Source organism: Xiphias gladius, chromosome 22 (assembly GCF_016859285.1).
Source record: "Xiphias gladius isolate SHS-SW01 ecotype Sanya breed wild chromosome 22, ASM1685928v1, whole genome shotgun sequence".
Lineage (NCBI taxonomy): Eukaryota > Metazoa > Chordata > Actinopteri > Istiophoriformes > Xiphiidae > Xiphias > Xiphias gladius.
In genome coordinates, this window is record NC_053421.1 from 13416351 (window position 1) to 13438120 (window position 21770).

A 21770-nucleotide genomic window follows, 5' to 3' on the forward strand; every position below is an offset into this window, starting at 1 on the left:
TTTAGATCATATAATGATAACAAAGAAAAGAAAACTGCTTCAATGAACACATAAACATACAGTATTACCGCACTAAAAGTTTTAGTAGTGGAAAAAATACCCATCACAACTTCCAAGAACCAAAGATGACATCTACAAATGTGTTGTTTTGTCTGAGCAATTAGTCTAAAACCCAGAGATATTTCCTTTACAGCAATATTGAAATAAGTGCAGATTATTTTCCGGTCGATGGGGTAACTGATTAAATGTTTCAGCTCTAAAATTTTTCTATCAGGTTTAATCTGAAAGGTAACCTCAGCTTCTCTGAGAACAGAATTCACACTGACTCTTGTACTAGATTGGTATGATGCTGTATGATATGGTATGGTATGGTATATGTATGTAATGACTGTACATACAGTTACTTTGTGTGTGCTTGGTACTGTATTTACCTGAGAGGAAGCTTGTGTTGCCTCCATCTGAGTTCTGCTTGCGGAGACAGAAGGGGCTGTCATGGCTCTCGGGGATGCTGCGGCAGCGCTCGTGAAGAAGTTCGATCAGTCGCCGCCGTCGCCGGAAATTCATCCTGAACTGGTAGAGGAGGGGCCCATCAACAAAGTGATGCTTGTTGGTGACTAGGGACAAAGAAAATGGACATGGAAAGAATGAAAAAGTTTTGTTGGGGGGGGGGGGGGCGTTGAAACTTCCCCATATGCAGTGATGGTTATTCATTGATGTCAGATCTAAAAACTAAGTCTTGGCTGTGGTCCTGAGCAACCTCAGGACTACCTCCTCTTTCAGTAAGTATGCAAAAGCTAGAGAGACGAAAAGCATGAGAGAATGGATTGACGTTTCCATCACTAAAAAATGAACAGGGAACAATCTTGCTGTGGTGAGTTTTATTTGTTGTGAGTCAATCACTCACCACAAATAAAACTCTAAGGGAATGTGTAATAATTTTTTCCACAGGCCAGCTGAACTCAAAGGAGGAGCACTAAACAAACTTTCCACTGAGCTGGAATCCCCTATTCTGAACAAACATAAACTGACCAAACAGAGCATTGACCTCAGCCATCTCAGCTGGACAGATAAGACCAGATGAGCTGAAGGGTTACCAGAGTACAATTCTATCTAATTAATAAGCTTGTCATAGTGAGACTAAATTCCATGCCCTGCTTTCATTTTTTTTTTTAAAGTTTTTTAAGTATTCTCTGAATTCAGAGATACAGCACCAGTTCCTCTCAGACTGCATTCAAATCCAACCTCCTTCAGCTTAAATTACATTATTTTAAAAAACACCATCACATCCTACAGCCCATGACTTCTGGAAAACTGTTGTTATCGTTAGATCATGTTGCACTGGTAAGCATCAATGAAGATTTAAAACTAGACTACATAACTTCTTGAAAAAGAAATAATACATTCTTCTTACAGATAAAAAGTTAAATTTATCAATTAAAAAATTAATGTTAGCAAATCTTAGCAAACTTTAGGTAGATATGGCCATGTAGCAAACATTTTTCAGACTTTATTTCTTTTCTCTACTTGTGCTACTGTTACATTATGTTTTACCTGTAGCATCTGATCAGCAAAAGTTACACAGGGTCACTTTATATAATATATAAAACAGGTCTTTTACTTTACCTCACTTAAACTGAGCCTAACTAAAGGAGCCAAAAGTCAGCAAACTTGTTGGGTCACAGTAATGTCAGTTACAAAGGAATATCTAGCCTAACATCAAATGACTGAATGTGTAAATTTTTCTTTCAAAAGTTACATATTCTCACTTTAAATGTATTAGAAATTCATATTTCTCATACATATCCCCATTAATATCATGTATTGTGCTGGTAATTCCTTAAAGTGTTCTTCGACTGTGGAAGAAGGTACAACACAAGGTACAACACAAAAGGGTTAACTGGAGTGGCCAATCTGTAGCTGGCCAATAATATCTAACACCGAGTGCAAGTGCATTTATCAGTCATGATGCTAATTTAGTCTACTTCTACTGTATGGTGTTTAGTTACCGTTTAATTTATCAGCCTACAGTATAATAAGAAACACACTGGCCTTGAGGTCAGTTCACATGTCCTTCTATGGGTACAAGGCTACTGTCAACCTCACAAAGTCCTTTAATGATGAGTGAAAAAAAACAAACAAAAAAAAAAAACAAACATGTTTTACACTCCTCTCCGCATTAATAAACTGGCTGAACTACTGTTCAACTGAAATGCTGTTTCTTTTGTTCAGTTAGGAAGAACTTGCAGTACAAGCAGTCTTAGTTTAAGATTTATAAAGCCCTACCCAGCCTTCTCTTGGCTCAATTCCTTTGGCACAGTGATACAGCAACCCTGCCCTGACTACTTATTCCTAATTTGCTTATGTACGTTATCTGAATGTACAGGCTGTTTTAAAGCTGTCTCTTTGTGTAGGATTCAGATGCATATTGGAAAAAAAAAAAACAACAACTGCCATGCTGTCCCACAGTAAACACACTCACCAAACACAATGTGGATCCATCCAGAGTTGCCCCCTATACATTACATGTATGAGTGTATGACCGCTGCCCAGCAGAGCAGAGAGCAGGAATGCAGACTAGCTAGTTATCTCATTCTCTGTTCTCTTCATAATGTGTTTTATAATGGGAGCTGGGGACCTGTAAACACAATACCTATAAAAACAAAATCATTTATCGTTATCTTCCTTACTGGAGCAAACACATGCATAGCAATATGTACAGTGAAAAGTCCATATATTATCCATATAGCACTAGTGCAGTTATTTCCAGAGAGGATGACACTATGAAGCCTCTGTGAGGCCAGCAGGAAGTAGATCAGGCTATTTATTACCTTAACTAAGTGAAGTGACAACACAGCGCTGCAGCGTGTGTGTGTGTGTGTGTGTGTGTGTGTGTGTGTGTGTGTGTGTGTGTGTGTGTGTCGGTGTGTGTGTGTGTTTTTTGACAAAAACCACATTCCTAGTACCCTGGAGATGCTCAGCACTATTACAGCTCTTGAGAGAGGAAGTGAGACAGAGCAGACGGGCCTACTGTGTGACGAGGTGCGATCTGGCAGCCGCAGAGTATTAGAAGAAAAAATTGGAGAGAGGGCAGAAATTACTGTCACTCTGCTCTTCATCTCATGATAAACTGTCTCTTTGTCTTTCCTTATTGTCTTTTTTCTGTAGGGAATCATTTCCTCTCTGTTTAAAAATATTTAAATGAAAAATTCTGTCAACCATCATGTCTAGCAGTGGTATTTTTATGAAGCATTGTCCCTTTATGAACATATACAGTATGTAATCCACACCAGAGTGGTTCAACATGCCAGCCCCCAGCTGTGTTGAAGGCTGTACTGTACATGTTCAACTCCCCAACTTACTATGATTACTCTAATGTGTATTTATTTAAAAAATGCAGCCAAGTGCCAATGTGTATAACAAGACGAAACTGAAAGACTGAACAAATGTGTAACATGCACAACTAGCATTTACCATGTGGTGAAATCTGCATTATGTTTGAATGAAAAAGAAAAAAAAAAAACCCTCCTGCACTAAGGCCATGGGACTTCTCTGCAGTAATACGCGGTCTAATTTAATACCCGGTCTAATTTAATATGCGGTCTAATTTAATACAAGGTCTAATGTAATCAGACATGGGTGTAAACCACAGACCTCAGCATCAGATCAAATTTCATGTCATCTGGTGACCCAAAAGAAATTCATTCAGGACCTAGGTCAATTGTTAAACAAAAATGTCAAACGTAAAAACTATCATGAACACAGTACACTGGAGCATGACGACCATTGCAGGGGGGCAAATACACACATCAACGGCTTTGAGCCAAAGATGTTTTAAAAAATGGCTTTGATACCTTACCAGCCCATGGATAACAACAACTGTATGCCCTATCAGTACAGAGAACCAAGGCATTCAAACAGCTGGTGCTAATTAGGGCTTTAACTGGATTGATTTAACAAGGGACCCAAACACACCGTCGCACCTGGGAGTTTAAAACTTTTGATTGCACTGCACAAAAAGCAGCAGCTCTGATGCTCTCAAAAAATACATGGGAGAAGCACTTTGGTCAAAGTGTCTTTGAGCGAAACCAACAAATTACTGCCCATGTGTGTGAAGGGGAAAAGAAGTATTTTTACATCAGATCGTAAAATAAATATAATAATATGATATATAACAGATTACGGTACCTTGACCAGCCACAGTACAGAAATAAAGCACTGCTTATATGTTAAGCCCAGACAGTAGCCCATCTGCACAATGAGTGCTTTTACTTCTAATACTTCTGTACTTTACTTGTATTTTGAATGCAGGACTTTTACTGAATGTAATGGAGTATTTGTAAGTATTGGTACTTTTGCTTAAGTACAGGGTCTGAGTACATATTCCACCAGTGCTAAGACTATAAGCTGAGCCAATCACATAAAGAAGAGTGCATACAGTGTATCACATTTTCACAGATAACATGATAGCCCTGGTTCCCGGCCCTACAGCCAGTAGAACATGTTGACCTCTCGGAGCCTGTGACATTCAGGTCAGGTTTTCCTCATGTTTATCACTCAGTGACATTCTGTTACTCTACCCACTCTTGAACATAGCCCTGAACCAGGTCAGGTCAGGCATAGGAGACGCAGGGAATCAACACTGGTGGAAAAACACAATCCCAGCCAGTGTGAGATACAGTGTGGGTCAGGTGAGATCGACTGGGAGCCCAACGTGAGCTGTAATGAGTTTTAGGAGTGGACGGGAATGGGTGCTGTACTTAGAAAGATTCAATTTTATAAAGTTTCCAGTTCCCCATCGGAGACTATGTTAACCAATTTTTTGCTTTTAAGTATGAGGACGAGGTATTTTTTTTAGTGATTTTTTTGGACAGAAAAATGCAACTAGAATCCAGGTTAGATTTATCTACACATACTGTATCTATGATACCAAAATGGTCAGCTGGGAAACCCTGTTTGTTGAAAACTGCAGCTGCAAGCTCAGGCTGAATGCTACATGACTTTGACAAGGACTTCTTTAAATGAGTCAAAAGGGTGTGTTTAAGTTTTCAGATAGGACTGTAATCATACTATAAGTCTACAACAGTTATCAGATTGCATGACCCAAAAGAGCAAAGAAAAGGTAACACGGTGATATAAATGGCAAGGTCCCCTGGTCAAAGAGGAATTCTATCAGAATCAGTCTCCGTAATGTAAAGTAGAGCTCTCTGACAGGATATTGTAGAGGTGAAATGGGGCTACTTACAGGGGCTACTAGCTTTACTGTCGCCAAGGTTCATTCACAGATCATCAATGTGTCGATACTATGACGTCTAGTCAGATTTTATGCCCCCTGAAGCGTATTTAAGCAGATACAGCAAAAGGTATTAAAATTCTGAAATACTTGAGATTGTGTGAATATATCAAATGACCTAAACTTTGATTAAAGTTGTGTCCATACACATTAAATGATGCTGGTGTTGCTTGATGCTGTAGGGACTTAAAATGTTAAAACACATGACAAAAAAATTTCAGTGGGCAGGTTGCGGACAGTAAGAACAGCTGCCCCATCTTCCTCACCGTGCTGGATGATGCCATGTTCAAGAAGCCTCCGTCCCAGCCGCTCCGCCTCCTCCCTGGTTGCCATCTCCCCCTCCTGTAGAACCCAGTCTATGAATTCGGAGGCCACCAGCGTCCGCTCAAATGTACCACCCTCCTCCTCCCTGGTCTGTAAGAGATTGTTCTCTGTGTTCATCAGCCTGTGGAAAGAAAAGTGCCAACTTTTGTTACTTTGATTGTACATAGCTTTACAACGTTACACTGAAAAGGCAATGTAATCAAAACTCAAAGCCTAAAAGTCAGTGGCCTACTCCAACAATGCGGGGCTGAAGTTAGAGACTGAATGTCACAGATAAATTTAGCAATTGGAATCTATTCAGCTTTTGATTTTGGATAACTTTAGCATATTAGGTGTAGTATTTTGTTCTTGACTTCATCAAGAAAGCAATGTGAATATTCTACAGCACTGATTTTGGAACTCTGGCTAATTTCTCCATTGTAGCAACTGCTGTGGATCATGCACTGTAGTAGGGTTATATACAGAAAAAAATGTGAGCTCACAGATTTGCTGCAGCATTTATAACTGATAGCCATACAGTAAAATAATCCTATAGTACTGTATATTTATCCAATGTTGTTTTCTGTATTTTGTAAAATGCTGCTACTTTTAAAAGTAAACTTTCTTCAGTGGGAATTTCCAACAGGGAAAATCTTCCAAACCAGAAGCTCTCCCCATTTCTCCACTCTATTATCTGCATAGTCAAAATGCACAAATGCCGCACTGTAATACTGTCTGGATTAGCACTTCAGCCACATGAGTGGAGGCACTGAGAGTGAATCTTAAAACTAAATTCATGTTATTCATAGAAACTAATGCACCAGAAGTACAGATCAGATTAGCATGATGACAAGGTAATTACACCAAGGGAAACCATCTCGATCTGCTTCACTGGCAATAAATGGAGGTTTGACTTTGTTGACTCAGCTCAGTTGGGTGGAAAAGCTCAAATAACAATCTGTTACACAGTAGTGAATTAGATTTGACACTGCCTCTGGTAAATAACAAGAAAAAAATATATCAAGTGTGCTTGTGTTTCACTGGTTTATTCATTGATCTGTTAATTCTGAATAGTCTATGTCAAAGGATTATATTAAATAAATGGTGTGATCTCTTGTGGATTGCACCAGATGACGCATACACACATACACTGCAACAAACAAAAGCAGACAAGAACACACATGCACAGATCAAAATTGATGACCCTCTCCCTATGCTTCTCCTTTAAAAACACATTCACACCTGTAACTCACGCCAAAACACTGTCACCTGAACATTCAAACAACTCAAAAAACAGCCCAACAGTGCTCATAAGAAACAATAAGCTTTCTGTGGTACATATGTACATGTCTAAACATGTGCTAGCAAGGAACTGAACCATCAAGGGGAAAGATACACTAAGCTTTCCATCTTTGATGGCTGTGTTTTATTGGCACAAAATTTCCACATTCTGTTTTAATGGCTATCAATCATTCACTAAACTATCAACTTTACATACTTATCAGTGTTACAAAGAAAGATAGATCTCATTTATAGAAGTCCTAGAAGCTTGGAAATTTGTGGCAGTGCTTAGAAAATTTATGAACTGTAATTATGGAAAACTAAAAATTGTCAGATAAAGACACAGGGAGTTAGGCTTCTGGCTAGGAAACTTTAACAACCACCGACCTTATTTGGCTGGTCCAAAAACTGAACAGGAGAATAAGCACAGTCTGCCTGTCTGTCAGAGAACAGATAATCTTTACAACCTTATTAATTTGAACCCTGGACATGAATTTTTAAAACGTCTCTACCAGATTAGTCAGTCAAGAAAATCAAGCGTCAAGAAACAATCTGGCACATATCGAATATAAAATGGCAAATTATCATTTTTACAGTTTGGTTTTTGTTTGGATTAAAGAAATAAAACATAATGTGTTAATTTGTGAGTTCCAGAGCTACTAGTAGGCGAATTTAGGTAACTTTGGACAGAGCCAGGCTTACTGTTTCCCCGTTTCCAATCTTTATGCTAAGAAGCTAATTGGCCGCTGGCTCCAGGTTCATATTTATTGTACAGACATCAATCTAGAGCTAGTATGTGATGCAAGGTATCGGCACCCCCGGGCCCCCGACCCAGCTTGCCACCAGGCCCACAATGCACCCCAACCTGATGCATACCCCCGCAGGTGGTGAGCCCAAACAGGGGTGGCTCTGTGTAATTTTTTTCAGCTGTGCCCGACAAGGCGCCATGGGCCAAAGCCCAGTCACCAGTGGCTTTCCAGGAGCTCCCCTCCCAGGTCTGGCTCCAGTAGGGAGCCCTGGTTTCCCTAATCTGGGCAAGGGTGGGCAGATCAGACGTGTGCCCTTCATCTGGTTGTCATGAATCGCTCTTAGTCTGGTGTCTCCCCTTGGACCAATTTACATTGGGAGACCCTACCAGGGGCTGATGCCCTGACAACACAGCATCTAAGATCACTAAGACACACGAACCCCTCCACCTCATTAGGGTGTCGGTTCTTGGAGGAGAATTCTCAGACGATAGGCTGAAATAAGTTTCCTCCACAGGGTGGCTGGGCTCAGCCTTAGAGATAGGGTAAGGGGCTCTGACATACGCAGGGAGCGCGGAGGAATTATATATCTCCTCTGGCCTCAAAATGCCTCAGGACGCCCCAGGAGGAGTTGGAAAATGTCGCTGGGGAGAGGAACGTCAGAGCTGCCTGTGTACATAGTAGGTAATCCACACTGTGTATAGTATCTACTGATTACGGCCATGTATGGAGCAGGCAAGGTCGTTCTGGCATGGACAAGCCATCAGTTTGTCTATTGTTTATGCAGTTCAAGGGAGGGAATTTAACATCTTCATAGAATAGTCGCAAAACCATTAGAGCCCAGGAAGAACAGCTTCAACTTTGATGAAGCCAAATGGGGACCCCAATATGTGAAATTAAACCAAATGAAATGTAAATCAGGAGAATTCTGTAAAAAAGCCTCCTCTGTGCAAAAAGCCTTGGATTCTTTTGAGTCCTTTCTGCCTGTACCATCCGCTCAGTGGGGTTCATTAAACTGTGACTGATGAGTCAGAGAAAGCTGCAGGCCCACATGTCGAGAAAAGAATTATACTGTCATTAAACCTGTTCCCAGGATGACACGGTATTCCTCAAGTTTCAGCCCTGAGTACAATAAAAAAGAAATACACCACCAGAATAAACGTAGAGTATTTCAGAAAAATGGTCTGAGGTGCACACCCAGGACTGCTTTAGTCCTTCAGTCGTGTGAAGTCAACACACTGTAGAACACAAGGCTTGTTTAGATGTCAAATTTTGATGGATTAGGAAACTGCTATGACCCACATTGGCAGCCAACATCCTAATACAAATGTTGAAAGAATTGAACATAATGTTTCATAAGACCTGGCTGTGTACATAATGCCATGTAATCCATTTAAACATGTTAAGTCCACAGATCATCTTGTGTTAGCTCAAGGGGCTGACTCAAAAGTACTGTACTCAAAGTAAAGCACAGTGGTTTGAAGGTTAGCGTCACGAGTATTACAGTAAATTGTACATGCCGTAGAGACTTTATATACAGTATCTAAATTGATCATGATAACTTCAAGTGGGACGAGGCGAGCTGCCAAGACCTGGATATGCAATCTGTGTAGTTGTTCAGTCAGCGTACCTAACTCAGCCTGAGTGGTGTCCACTGAGACGTGGTTGTAGGACAACTTGGCTTTTCCCTGCTCTCAGGCGTGGTCTCAGGCTCTGGTGACCCTCTAGGGCCATACACCAACATTTAAAAACAAAACTATGATTTTAAGGGTCATTTAAGGGACACGTGAGAGCACTATACAGTAAGCAAGTCAGAATATTGCAAAGCAGTCATACTGTACAGAAGTTTTAGGGAAATCAGCTATTAACTACGAATAACTTAAATACTAAAGTGAATATTGTGTGAGACAAGGTTTCCTCTTAAGTTTTACCTTGAATTTATCTTTAATTATTTAACACAGAACCTGAATAATTTCTATGTTTAGTTGACGTAGAGGAAAATCAAGTTGCAATCAATCACTTTTCTCTAAATCACTTAAAGGAGTGGATAAACGGCACATTACAAGCCAAAATTAAATGTCAATAATGCAAAATATATTTTCATTCGCTCCCCCAAAAATGGCCACAGCGTAGTATTATTGAGTATTACATCTGTAATATAAACTGTGTCATAGTGCGGGTACATACTGCATGATGATAGGATTTTTTTATCCTGTTTATGTTAATTTGCTTGTGGGTTTGGTCTCAGCAGAGGTTGGAGTCTCTGAGGGAAAATGTTAAAAATGTATGAAAAACAATTCTGTACCTAATTCAGAGCCCTTGGTTGCTCTTCCCTACATGGCTGATGTATCAGAATGTTTACATATGCAAACACATTTTCCAACTTCACCAGCCCTTTTCAGCTGTTTTGGGTAAACTCCACAGCTAAATGACTCCTTCTGTGAGTATTTCTGTTACACAAACTATCCAGCATGCATGTACTGTAAACCAAACAAGTTCTGCACTTTTATTGACATAACTTTCTCATATCAAACTTATTTTACTCATACGGCCCTTGATCTCAGTTACAGTCTCCAAAGGTTCCTAAAAGCAACCTCATGGAACAACAAATCAATGATATCATTACTGTACTTATCAGGACTTTCAGCACAGATTAGCATAGCTGTACTTTAAGATACTCTAGCCTAGTGAAAACATGAAATGTTCAAATGCTTTTATGATAAAGTTTCCTATGTTGATTACCCTGTATACTGGACTCCACAGTGTAATAACCAAAGATATTCCACCAGTCATCAGTTACTTGTGGAAATGTTAGGATCTACTCTCAAGTATGGAGAGCAGCTGATGTAGTTAGACTGCCATTATCCGTTGTAGGTTCCACTAATGTGGAGTAACACAGACATCTTTTTTAGTTTATATCTGTGGCAGACAAGATTAACCAGTTCTATGTTTACAAATGAAAGGTTGTGTTGCTCTCTCTTGATTTAGCAGCACTTATGCATCTGACAGAGATAAGCAGATTAGATGTTAAGTGTGATGGATGTCTGGAATGCAGAAACATGGTCACCAGTAATGTAAAGCATATAAAATCTGCAGTTAATAGGCTAAAACAAGCAAAGCCACCAGGTCCATTCAGGGGCTGTTATGAGAGACAGATTCCTTGTTGTTTTGAACTGAGGTGTTTTCTAGCCTTGAAAAGACCCATGGGATTGATAAAACAGCATACTCTGTCTCTTTCACTCCCTCACACATACAAAAGTACACACCGATGCAGCAAGTGTTGATGCACAAACGTACAATAAAGACTACTGCAAATAACAGGCGACAATTACCTGCAGAGATTGTGTTTGAACTTGTGAAGTCGTTCAGCAAGTACTGTGAATGATACTCAAATATTGGCTAAGAAGATAGTGATGAAAGTTCTCTGCCCCTGAAGTCACTTAAGCAAACTAAGACTGAATTGGTAGATTTAAATCCTGCGGCAGGAAACGGTTTTATTGCCTATTAATCATGTTCAATTTCAAAATGAACAGAAGTGGACGAGAAAAGTAGTTGCTACTGCTGAGGTGCCTTTCAGCAAGTCACATAGGTCACAGCTGAACAGAAAACAGAGAAGAGGTTTGTAGGTTTGAATGCGGGTGAGTGTAGGTCAGGTTGATAATTCAATGTGAGCATGAGTAAATCATGTATATGCAATTCAGCCACAATCTCAGCATGCACACACACGCACACACACACACGCACACGTAAACAGTCCACATGTTGAACAATGCTTGAAAAGGCCTGTAAAACATTGTCCGCACTGACTAACCCCGTCGCCTAGGAACTGCTGTCAAAACAACGTTTTTGAAATGTCTTCCGCTGGTTTGTTTATTGGACTTTGCGTATGTTGATTTGACAATCGACAGCATCAGAGATCAATCTTTGAGGCCTGTTTATTTTTCCAATGGAAAAACTAGATATGGAACTGGCTGTAGGGGAGGGTACTTGATGTAACAGACTGAATGGTCAGGGAGTTTGTACAGTATGTAGCTGTTTTTGCAAGCGGGACAGTCTACTGTTAATGTCCCAGCCAGAAACAGCACAAAGAGGTGATAATACGTTACAACATTTGAACATATGTAGAATCCTCAAACCAACCTGACCTCAGCCATGCTTTACCAGCTACTGCAGTATATGTTTGTGTTATGAGTGAAACCAAAGCTTTTCTGTCATTTTCAAAGCCTATTTACTGTTTAAAGCCCCATTTTATGTCATTCATGTCAGGAAATATCTAAGCTCCAAACTTTCAAATCCACTTTTGTCAACAAGCAATGAATTTATGGCAAAAATAATTCAAAAACTGACTACAACATGGATATAAAAAAAGAGCCAAAAAGATAGTGGTGTTACAATATGTTGACTACCCAGACTAAACTCTGTGAAACATGAAAAAATATCCTGTTCATTTTAAAAACAAGACCAAGAGGTTACAGACACTCTAACAGCCCTGTGAGGCTGTACTAAAGCACATAGCTAAATCCTTACATCAGCATGCTAACATGCTCACTCTGACAAAGCTAACATGCTGATGTTAAACAGAATTTTGCCATGTAGGCCACAAATCTGAACCTCATAGTGACACTAGAGGGAGACGACCAGAGTCACTTGGATTCATCCCATCAGCCACAAATGTATGTACAAAAATTTACCTGTACAAAATGTTAAACATGTTGGAATGCATGAAGCACAAAGTAGGGTGATGATCTGCAGTATGATTATGCTGTGAAAGACATCTATTGAAGTCAAATTCCCATTCAAGGGTAAAACTTGCACTGGGATGGCAATTTCATTCATTTTAGAAGGGCTTAAATGTACTTGAATCTTTGAGAACCTCTTACCAAAGAATCAAATCATATGTTGGTGTACGATTATGAAAGCAAGCTGCACAAAAATCGTTCCTAGGCTGGAGATATTTGCACTTTGCATTCAGTCAAGAGCCTGGGAGATGGTTTTTGATTTTGTTTTTTTATGTTGCTTGTGCCGTTAGTGTAATCATTAAGCAACTCTAGCTCACAAGCAAGAAACCACCAGAGCAAGCTTGAGGAGTGTTTGTGTGTGTGTGCATGCATGTATGTGTGTGTATGTGTGTGTGTCCTGGGCCGCACCATGGTGATTACATAAACACATAGCTTCGAGAGCTGAGAGGACAGATGTCTCCCCCTGGACTATTTCTTCCTCTTATGCAACTGCTGTGCGTGTATGCGTGTGTGTGTGTGTGTGTGTGTGTGTGTGTGTGTGTGTGTGTGTGTGTTGTCAAAGAAAAAGACATGAAAAATAGGTCTCTGTTTACAGGAGTGTGTCCCTGTGTATGTGTTAAGGGAGGCACTGCAATGCTTTCTGCTCATGTGACAAAGAGGTGGCAGGATGTGTGAAAGGGAAGGGGAGTAAACCTTACAAAAAAATAAATTGAGTGTGTGTTGGCACTACTTGCAAATTCAAAGTCTAAATGGTGTGTGTGTTTGTGTGTGTGTGTGTGCGTGTGTGTGTGTGTGTGTCTGAATTCGAAAACTGTAGTGATGCCACTACAATATAATATGCCAATATAATCACCACAGAGAGAATTCGATACACACATAGGAAGACTCAGGTGTTTCTGTAGTCCCATCACTTTTGGAAAAACAGCATCGCGGGCACAAAGCAGATGAAAAACAAAAACATTCCCATTAGTGGTGCCCTCTGCCCTCCTCTAAATCCAGACTGTCTCTGAACAAATGCTATGAGTCATCTCTTGTCAAAATGCTTCCAATATCCTCTGATTTTTCACTTCCTGCAGGCCTTTATCATTGTCAAAAACCATTTAAGGTCAATACTGTGCACTCTAATCCAAACAAGACAAATTTTTGGTGGTGAGTGGTGGTGGCACTTCGGATGTATCTCTATCAGCATGCAGCGAGAATGCCAGTGACTCTCAGAGAAGAGAAACAAAGAGTTAGGCAGGAAATACATGCATTGTATGTGCTGCAGCTGTCCAAAAGTTTAAATGGCATAAGATAATGTGGTGATAGTTCACTTATCATCATATCAACAGGCTTCACCACTACCATCTTTGAAGACATAAGCCTTATGTCTTGCAAACTGTCAGTATTTATATCAGTGCATCACAGTAAAAGCCAGAGAGAGGAGTAAAGTAATGGTCGTAATTCTGCAGGCATTTCTGCCCCTGTTGCTAGAGAGTCTGGATCTATGACTGCAAACCAACTACAGCCCCCATGATCCTGCTCAACACCCACTGCTTCAAATACTATGATTATCATCTATTATTATATTTAGTTTTATTAGTATTATTATTCCCCCTATTATTATAATTATTAGCTTTATTATTAGTCTCATTATTGTTACACATCTTTATGTTATACGTCTACTGTGTTATGTTCTCTTTCCTCCCTCCTGCCCCCCACCCCGTTCTCTCTCTCTCTCTCTCTCCCTCCCTCCCTCAAGCCAGCGGGTCGGGGCAGACGTCCGCCCACCATGAGCCGGGTTCTGTTCAAGGTTTCTACCTATGAAAAGGGAGTTTTTCCTTGCGGCTGTCGCCAAGTGATTGCTCATGGGGGAATGTTGGGTCTCTGTAAACATAACTATAAAGAGTACAGTCTAGACCTGCTCTAGACTGTACTCTGATGTTTTTTGCAGCTGATAGCAATTTCAGGTTTGTTTGCATTTCTTTGCTATCAGTTACAAAAAACATCAAGCAATTGTGTGTTGATCAGGGAGTTAATTTGTTGTAAGTGTAAGTATTTTTTTAACAACTGAGAAACACTAGCTATGAATCAACAGCTCCTAATGTTTTCATCACGTCAGACAAGTTCAGGCACTATTTCAAAGTCTTCATGCTAAGCTAAGCCTACCAGCTACCAGCTTCAACTTCATGACTACCGTAGAGGCATGAGAGTATATTTCCCCACCATTCTAAAAAGCTATTCTTTTAAAGCTACTCGCTGATATGGTGAAAGCGAAAACCAACCCAAAATTGATTAATTTCTTTCAATCTTTCTCACAGCTACAATGAGAAGAACAGATATCTATGTGTTTGCCCGTGTTGTTGTGTTTCCGGTGTGTGTTTGTGTGTGCGTACATACTTCTCATATATCCTCTGGCCCCGCATGAAGACCTTGGCTTCACTGTCCAACGGGAACGTGCCGTCGTCCTTACGGAAGCGGTAAAAAAGCTTCATGTCTTTGAACTCCCGGTGCTCGTCACACACTGAAAACACACACATGCATAAGAAAACAAAGAAGTTTTTAAGTAGTAGTAATTTTTAGTAGTTTGGTTTATCACCTGCAGGAATTACACACTCTGTAGAGAGAAGCCTGGATTATCAGGGACAGAACAGGAGAAGTTTGTTACCGCATGCCTGACAAGAACCCAAGACTCTGACGCAGTGAAATATGTATAAAAAGACAGACACAGATGGACACAGATGGAGGTACAGGCAGCCTTTATGTTTCCTGTTAGACTGTTTCTTGATATTTTAGTATCATAACCAACATGCAGAGACTTAAATTACAAGACTCAAAAAACATTAAAACTTATTTCATGTTCACAACTCGGGGCAACTCTGGCAAATTGCACATTTACTTTGCAGCTAAATCCATTTACTTTAATTTCTTCCAACGGGCAGCCAGCTCTTTTTATGTCTTCAGTGTCTGCTCAAATGTGAAGCAGGTAGTGAGACGCTACGTCAGAGTCAAACTGGCTGGGAGATATGGAGGCACTGATCATTCCCAGAAAATGTCAAGACGGAAAGAAAGAGAGAAAGCAAGATCAAGAGAAGGAGAGAGTCTTACAGCTATAGGAAAAAGAAAACACAAGAAAACTGCAAAAAGGACTAACCCCACACACTGCGACACACACACACACACACACACACACACACACACACAGCTCAGCCTTACCATGGTGAATGATGCTCTGGTCTAAAAGTTTCTGCATGATCTTGATAGCCGTGTCTCGATCTGAGGCCTCCTTGTGTTCGATCAGCCAGTCAATGAGCTCCTTGGCCACAAAGCAGTTTGGGTACGTTCGCAGGTGGTGCCGACGATCCTTGATCACCTTCCCCTCGTGGAGCCGCAGCCTGGAGGACAGCAAACAAGCCGCAGAAGAGAGGAAAATTTCTTGAGCATCCGTCCACACGGTTTCTTTGACATTAGATGAGAACCTTTGTTCTGATTCGTTTGACACCTGTGAGGTGGGTGCTATTACGGGACAGCTGTGGAACATATGATGACAACTGAATAAAGATAAGAATTGAATAGGGGAGTATGATCAAAAATCAACATCAGGATAAAGGTACATAATAACCTTGATTATGATAACTTTAGAATAAAGAGTAAAAACTATTAAAAGGTTAAAAAGTATTTTTAAACTACCTTCAGGGCTCCCTGACAACGGCAATTTCACCGAAACATTATGCGTTAACTATGCTAAATTCTAAATGCATTACAGGATAAGGTAAGCGATAGTCGATATTTTTTCTTAGAGTCAACAAATCCCATGAAAAAAGACAAAACCCATAATGCATTTGTCCATTTCTTACTACTCTCTAATTTCCATACTGTGGCACTCAGTCACAAGCCCATTTGTTCCTACTGAAGACTCAATCCTTTAAAAACGGCTCACGAATAAATAGTTTAATTTCTGAAAATGGCCAAGTAATTTCGCAAAACAGCTGGGCACTGAGCGGGAGGAAACAGTGCACTTGTTGGGTACTATTTTCAGCTGTTAATTAATACACATTTGATGCTCTGGTGAGTATCCACGGCAGCGGTATAGGGCATGAGGGATTGACTCCAAATAAACTACAGTGTGTTTGTTTTCATTGTAATGAGGGAACATGTCACCCAGTGCAACAGCGTGTCTCACTGATCTGTTTTTGATAGTTTTCGGACAACAACGGAGCTCTGCGACAGGAACAGAGGAATAAGCTATATCCGAATTTGGCTACACAGGCAATGCCTATTAGTGGTTTTGGTCCTTTTGCGGGATTTGTCAACAATAACTAAAATTTAGAATATTGCTAACCTCCTCCTTTAACATTAGCGTTAACATTGGTGCTTTGTTTTGAGTGAGGAAGTAGAGACATGTGACTGATTGGTGACTGGATACTGCACTTTTTTTTGGGGGGGGGGGGGACTTTTTGTTCTGGTTAATCTTTTTATAACCAACCATCTTTTCACTTTTGAAATGTCAATCACAGTAAGAATTCATGCTACAATTACTTGTAATGAGACTAATGACAAATACCTCGCTTTATTAAATTGGCAGCCTATGATGAACAACAATCTGAACATTCATTCATATTACATGTTACACAGAGCAAATCAGTCCTCTAGGCTCTGGATAAATTCATGGTATTCAAGACACTGTCTAAAGGGATTTATAATGTGATAATATCACATGATGACCTGACAAACCTCTCATACTTCTATAGATGGCCAAGATGCTAGTTTCACATCATCAGGGTGACCTCTTCCTGAACTTGAGTCTTGTGAAACAGCCCATCGCAGTCTCAGCCAAGCTTCCTGCAGCTAGCCAGTTCCACTCCATGCTGAGTCTGTGTGCAGCTGACTAGGATCACTGTCGATTATCAATGACAGCCCTAGTCCAAGCCTGCCCAGTAAGACCCACACACTGTTCTGCCGAAACACGAGGTGGGCAAACAACCTCAGCTGAACAAGATCAGACTTCACTTCCCACCAGGTCGAGAATCACTCTCTCTCTCTCTCTCTCTGTGTACTGCTTCAGAAAATTCCAGTCTTATCTACCCATACATCATTTCAGATGGATCTGGAAGATAAATATTCAATCTTGCTATTTCCTTATGGGAGGCTCAGTTGTCAGACTTGTGGTAGGTGCTCTTACTCTCTTGGTTAATCTCTGTATTAGCACTTCTTAAACCTGTGCTGGATCAAACAGCGACTGACGGGAGCATTTCTGAATGAGTCTCTGGCACCCGGTATGACTATAATGACGCAGGGAACCAGCCTGAAAACATTCACGATGCCTCACTCCATCACAGTCTGCCATAGTGAAACAAACTGTCTATTCACAACTATGAAGTGGTCACAAGACTTAATACAGCAGCTGTGTGTGCCGGTCTATCATGATAGCTGTCTTTCTGTCTGTTTCTCAGCTCTGTACCTGAAGCAGATCTGCTCTTAGATATGAAGAGTTAACATGGTGGGACACATAAATGTGATAAGATTTTTTTTTTTTTTAAATGAGCCAGGAACTGGTACTGATAACAGTACCAGGAACTGGTACTGTTATCAGTACCAGGAACTATGTCAGTTATGTTCCATAAGCTGGACTTGTGATAAAACAATCAAAGAAAGGTGTGGATCAGGTACACCCCTTACTTTTACACCAGCTGTGTTTCATATCACGTCTATTGTTGTTTTCATGACTACTGCTGTTCACAAAATGAAATTGACCGTGATGTTCTCACTCCCTCATGTCATTGTTTGGTCCCAACTATTCATTCAGGACATAGCCAAAGAACAAAGCTGAATAAAAGAGTCAAGGTAGAAGAACATCAATCATTAAACTGTCCAGTGTGCGTGCGCGCGTGCGTGCGTGCGTGTGTGCGCTATCACTGCACAGTATAACAAGACTAAGAGTCTACAGCCATGCTAGCTTCTCTGTGAGACTGGGACGGTAGTGCTTTAGCTAAATGCTAACATGTTGATAATGAGCATGCTATAATCTTTACCATGTTCAGTTTCATCTTAGCTTAGCCTGATAGCATGCTGACATTTTCTAATAGCAGTAAACACAAAGTCAAGCTGAGGCTGATGTGAACGTCATTAATTCTGCAGATGTTTAGTCATTTTTTGACCACGTAATGGGGCTCGATGAAATTTTAAGGGATCACCAGAGATCAACAGGCTTCATTCTCTGGGGACCGTGTACCAAATTTCATGACAATCCATCAGGTAGTTGTTGAGACATCTCAGTCTGCACCACAGTAGTGGACTGACTGACAGAACAGCATGCTGCAAGAGTGGCTAAAAAAGCTCCGACAGCTGACTGCTGTGTCTGCAGAAGAGGTAGAAAGACAGAGAACAAATCTTGTATGTCACAACCTCGAGTCCCCCCCCCCCCACAGAACAGCAGCGTCTCAGAGGACCTTGGGACAGCCACCCCAACCAACCCCGCGTTCACTGACACCAGCCACACTGCCAGCTGGCAGCCTCAGTATACAGCTGTGCCAGGGACACTGACACACATACACGCACACACACACACACACACACACACACACACACACACAAATACAGTATACAATGACAAACAGCGAAACACACACTGGTGCTAAGCAAGAGTGCCCTGAAGAGTATGTCCAGACACAAACTATTAATCTCTCGAGGTGCTGACTTCAGTGTTACTTGTTATGGTTCTTCAGAAGAGGACAGTGTTGCAGCGTGTACTTCTTCAAAAACACCAAAACTCCAATTTATCACACCCCGCTGGAAAACACAATTCAGTAGCGTATTTTCCTCATAGATCAGTGGGGGGCTGAAATTCCTGGCATTGGTGCCATGCTTTACCTACTGAGCCTCTATTCATTGCTGGGAGCGCGAGCCAGCCAACGCCACTGGGGTTATGGGGCCTTTCTTTACATACTGTAGGTCAAAGGGTACAGCATGTCAACAACACTGGCAGGGTTAGCGGTACACTTTCCCTGATGGGATGAGTGGGCAGGACGTGGTAATGATATAAGGTTAGTGGGTTCATCAAGTCCCTGTGCAGCTCAAAGGGCAATGTATTAGTGGAGTAACAGAACTCAGTAATGTGTTCAGTTCTAAAAACAGTTGCGCAAAAGAGGATCCTGCAGAATCTAGTCTACAATGTCTCAGGCCAAAGTGTTCATCTTGTATAGGTGAGGAGCAGCAGCGAGCCTGGGGAGGGCTGTGCGTGTGTGGAGGCCTTTGTATGGCCGTGCATGCTGCAGTGGAGTGTCTGTAGGGCCGGTTTGCAGTGAGCGAGAGCAAGGTCCGTGATCATTAACCTGCTGTCAAACACGCTTACAACACCCACGTTTCTCATGTAACGTGTCATGCCGTGTCATGTTCTTGTTCATCCTGACCTGGGCCACGCGTTGGCGTGCAGACTCACTAAACAACGATCATTTGCGTATTAATGCAGGATTTACTATCCGGCGGTCAGTTTGCAGACGGTCCTGACACCAATGCAGCAGCTTCCCTCACACAACGTGCGACCCTGCTGCAGCACCGAACAGCGGGGTCAGCGGGGATCCCGGACGGGGGCCGACGGACCTACCTCAGCTGCTCGCCGGTGACGAGCACCTCGGCCAGCCGCTCCAGCTCCGCAGCCTTCTTCTGCATGGTGTTCCCGATCCCGTCCATCTCCCTGCTAACACAGGAGGCACAGACGCGGGGTGTTGTTGTCGCCAAAACAGCCACACACAAAGACATCATTCTATACTGCTTCAATGCTCCAGTCGTCCATTTTTTTTTTTAATGAGTAAAAATGCTGGGGTTTTTTTTGTTTTTTTGGTTTGTTTTTAGCTGACAAACATACAGAGAGGATTGAAAAACAAAGGCATACATGAATCTACGCGGTCACGATTTCAGAGTATAAATAAACAACGCACTGGCACTTCCATTTATTTATTTATTTGGTTTTTTTTTTTTTTGGTTTTTTTTTGCTTACCCCTCGAGCACCATTGAGAGCGAAAATATGAGTTTATCACTTGTTCCTTTGATGAACGAGGAAAATTATTCCATCCCGGGAAACATATGCGACAGTGCCGACAGTCAGAAGTCACAGCCCCAGCCTCGCTTTTGCCAGCGGCTCCATCGGCAGCAGTCCACCTTTAATTCCTCGAAAACCTCCACCAGCTCCAAATATCTGCACCCACGCTTTCATGCACGCGTGCTCTTCTCTTTACGGATCCCTCTATTTATCTGCAGCGTTTGAGAAAACGGCACGCTCCCTTTCGGAGTCTCCCTCTCTCTCTCTCTCTCTCTCTCTCTCTCTGTCTCTCTCTCTCTGTCTCCGTCTCCGGGCGCTGGGCTGCTCGGTTTGTCACTGACACACCAGCACACCGGGGGAACGCACGTTTTTCTCCACGGTGCAGCCAGTGCCCATCCGTCGAGCCCCAGCATTGGGAGGACTCGTCCGTCGTCACCGGGGGGAGTTAACCCGGGGGGCGGGGTTACAGAGGCGTGTGAGTGCGCTCGATTCATACACCGTCGGGTGCTGGAAAGCATTACAGGACTGGGATGGGTGGGACCTGTCGTTTACGCGATCACTGTGCGTTTTATTATGTAAAACGCAGAGGATGCAATTGTAGTTAGTAACTGGTCTTAATCATGAATGAAATTAGTTTCACGAAAAGTAAAAAAGTGAAGTGTTTCTGAAACGATCGTGGCCTATTCTTTTGTTAATAATAGTGACTGTTCCATCCATTTTACTTAAAATGAGAGCACTCGCTACTCAGTGATTTGGTGGATGGGTCTGTTTTTTTCTTTTTGTTGTTTTTTTTTTCTTTTTGCAAAAGGATCATTTTAAGCTGCGTTAGATTTCCACCAGGTGCACCAGAAATGTGAATTTTGAACTCTGAATCACCGAGTCCCAGGAGGATCCAGTGAGTCACCATCAGCAAAATGAGACCGTTCTCCCTCGGACGTCAGTGAGAATTCACCTGCTTGAATGTTATCTCCTTCCTACAAGGCAAATACCATGTCCCAGTAATTCAGTAAGCTGGAAATGAGAGAATCGCTATAAAAGTTGTAGCACTACAATATACAGTAAAAGAAAAAAGAAAAAACAGAGTATGCAACATCCTGTAACAAAATTCACTATGTGCTGGCCACATATTGTGCAACTAAAGACCTCAGTTCTATCACAACTGCAGTGATCTCTTTGCCCAAATATACTTTTGACAGTTGAATGCAACTCTCAGTCTCCTTTACAGTTATGATTAAAGAGTGTTACTTATCTTGTAGTATAAATCCCACGCCTTGATCCTTGCAAATACCCGTCTAATAGCTCCCTGGCCCATCCGACAATGGAAATCCACTCATAGGTTATAGAAGTATCCTGATAACCTGTGGGCATAATGCGGGTGTACATAAACAAGAACA

General features: G+C 41.5%; 1 protein-coding gene across 2 annotated transcripts in view; it reads right to left on the minus strand.

The window, feature by feature from the left end:
* The window catches only part of deptor (DEP domain containing MTOR-interacting protein), a 34583-nt gene extending 13821 nt beyond the window's left edge, over window positions 1-20762 (minus strand). The window contains exons 1-6 of one of the 2 annotated variants that reach the window (XM_040117235.1): window positions 20335-20762; window positions 19942-20031; window positions 15555-15733; window positions 14739-14862; window positions 5557-5735; window positions 432-614 (exon numbers count right to left, since the gene is read on the minus strand). In XM_040117235.1, the coding sequence (XP_039973169.1) occupies window positions 432-614; window positions 5557-5735; window positions 14739-14862; window positions 15555-15733; window positions 19942-20031; window positions 20335-20348 (769 nt within the window). In that variant the 5' untranslated portion in view covers window positions 20349-20762. Of the gene's footprint in view, window positions 1-431; window positions 615-5556; window positions 5736-14738; window positions 14863-15554; window positions 15734-19941; window positions 20035-20334 lie in introns of both variants that reach the window. The other variant, XM_040117234.1, reaches the window with a different exon arrangement.
* Between the last annotated feature and the right edge of the window lie 1008 nt (window positions 20763-21770).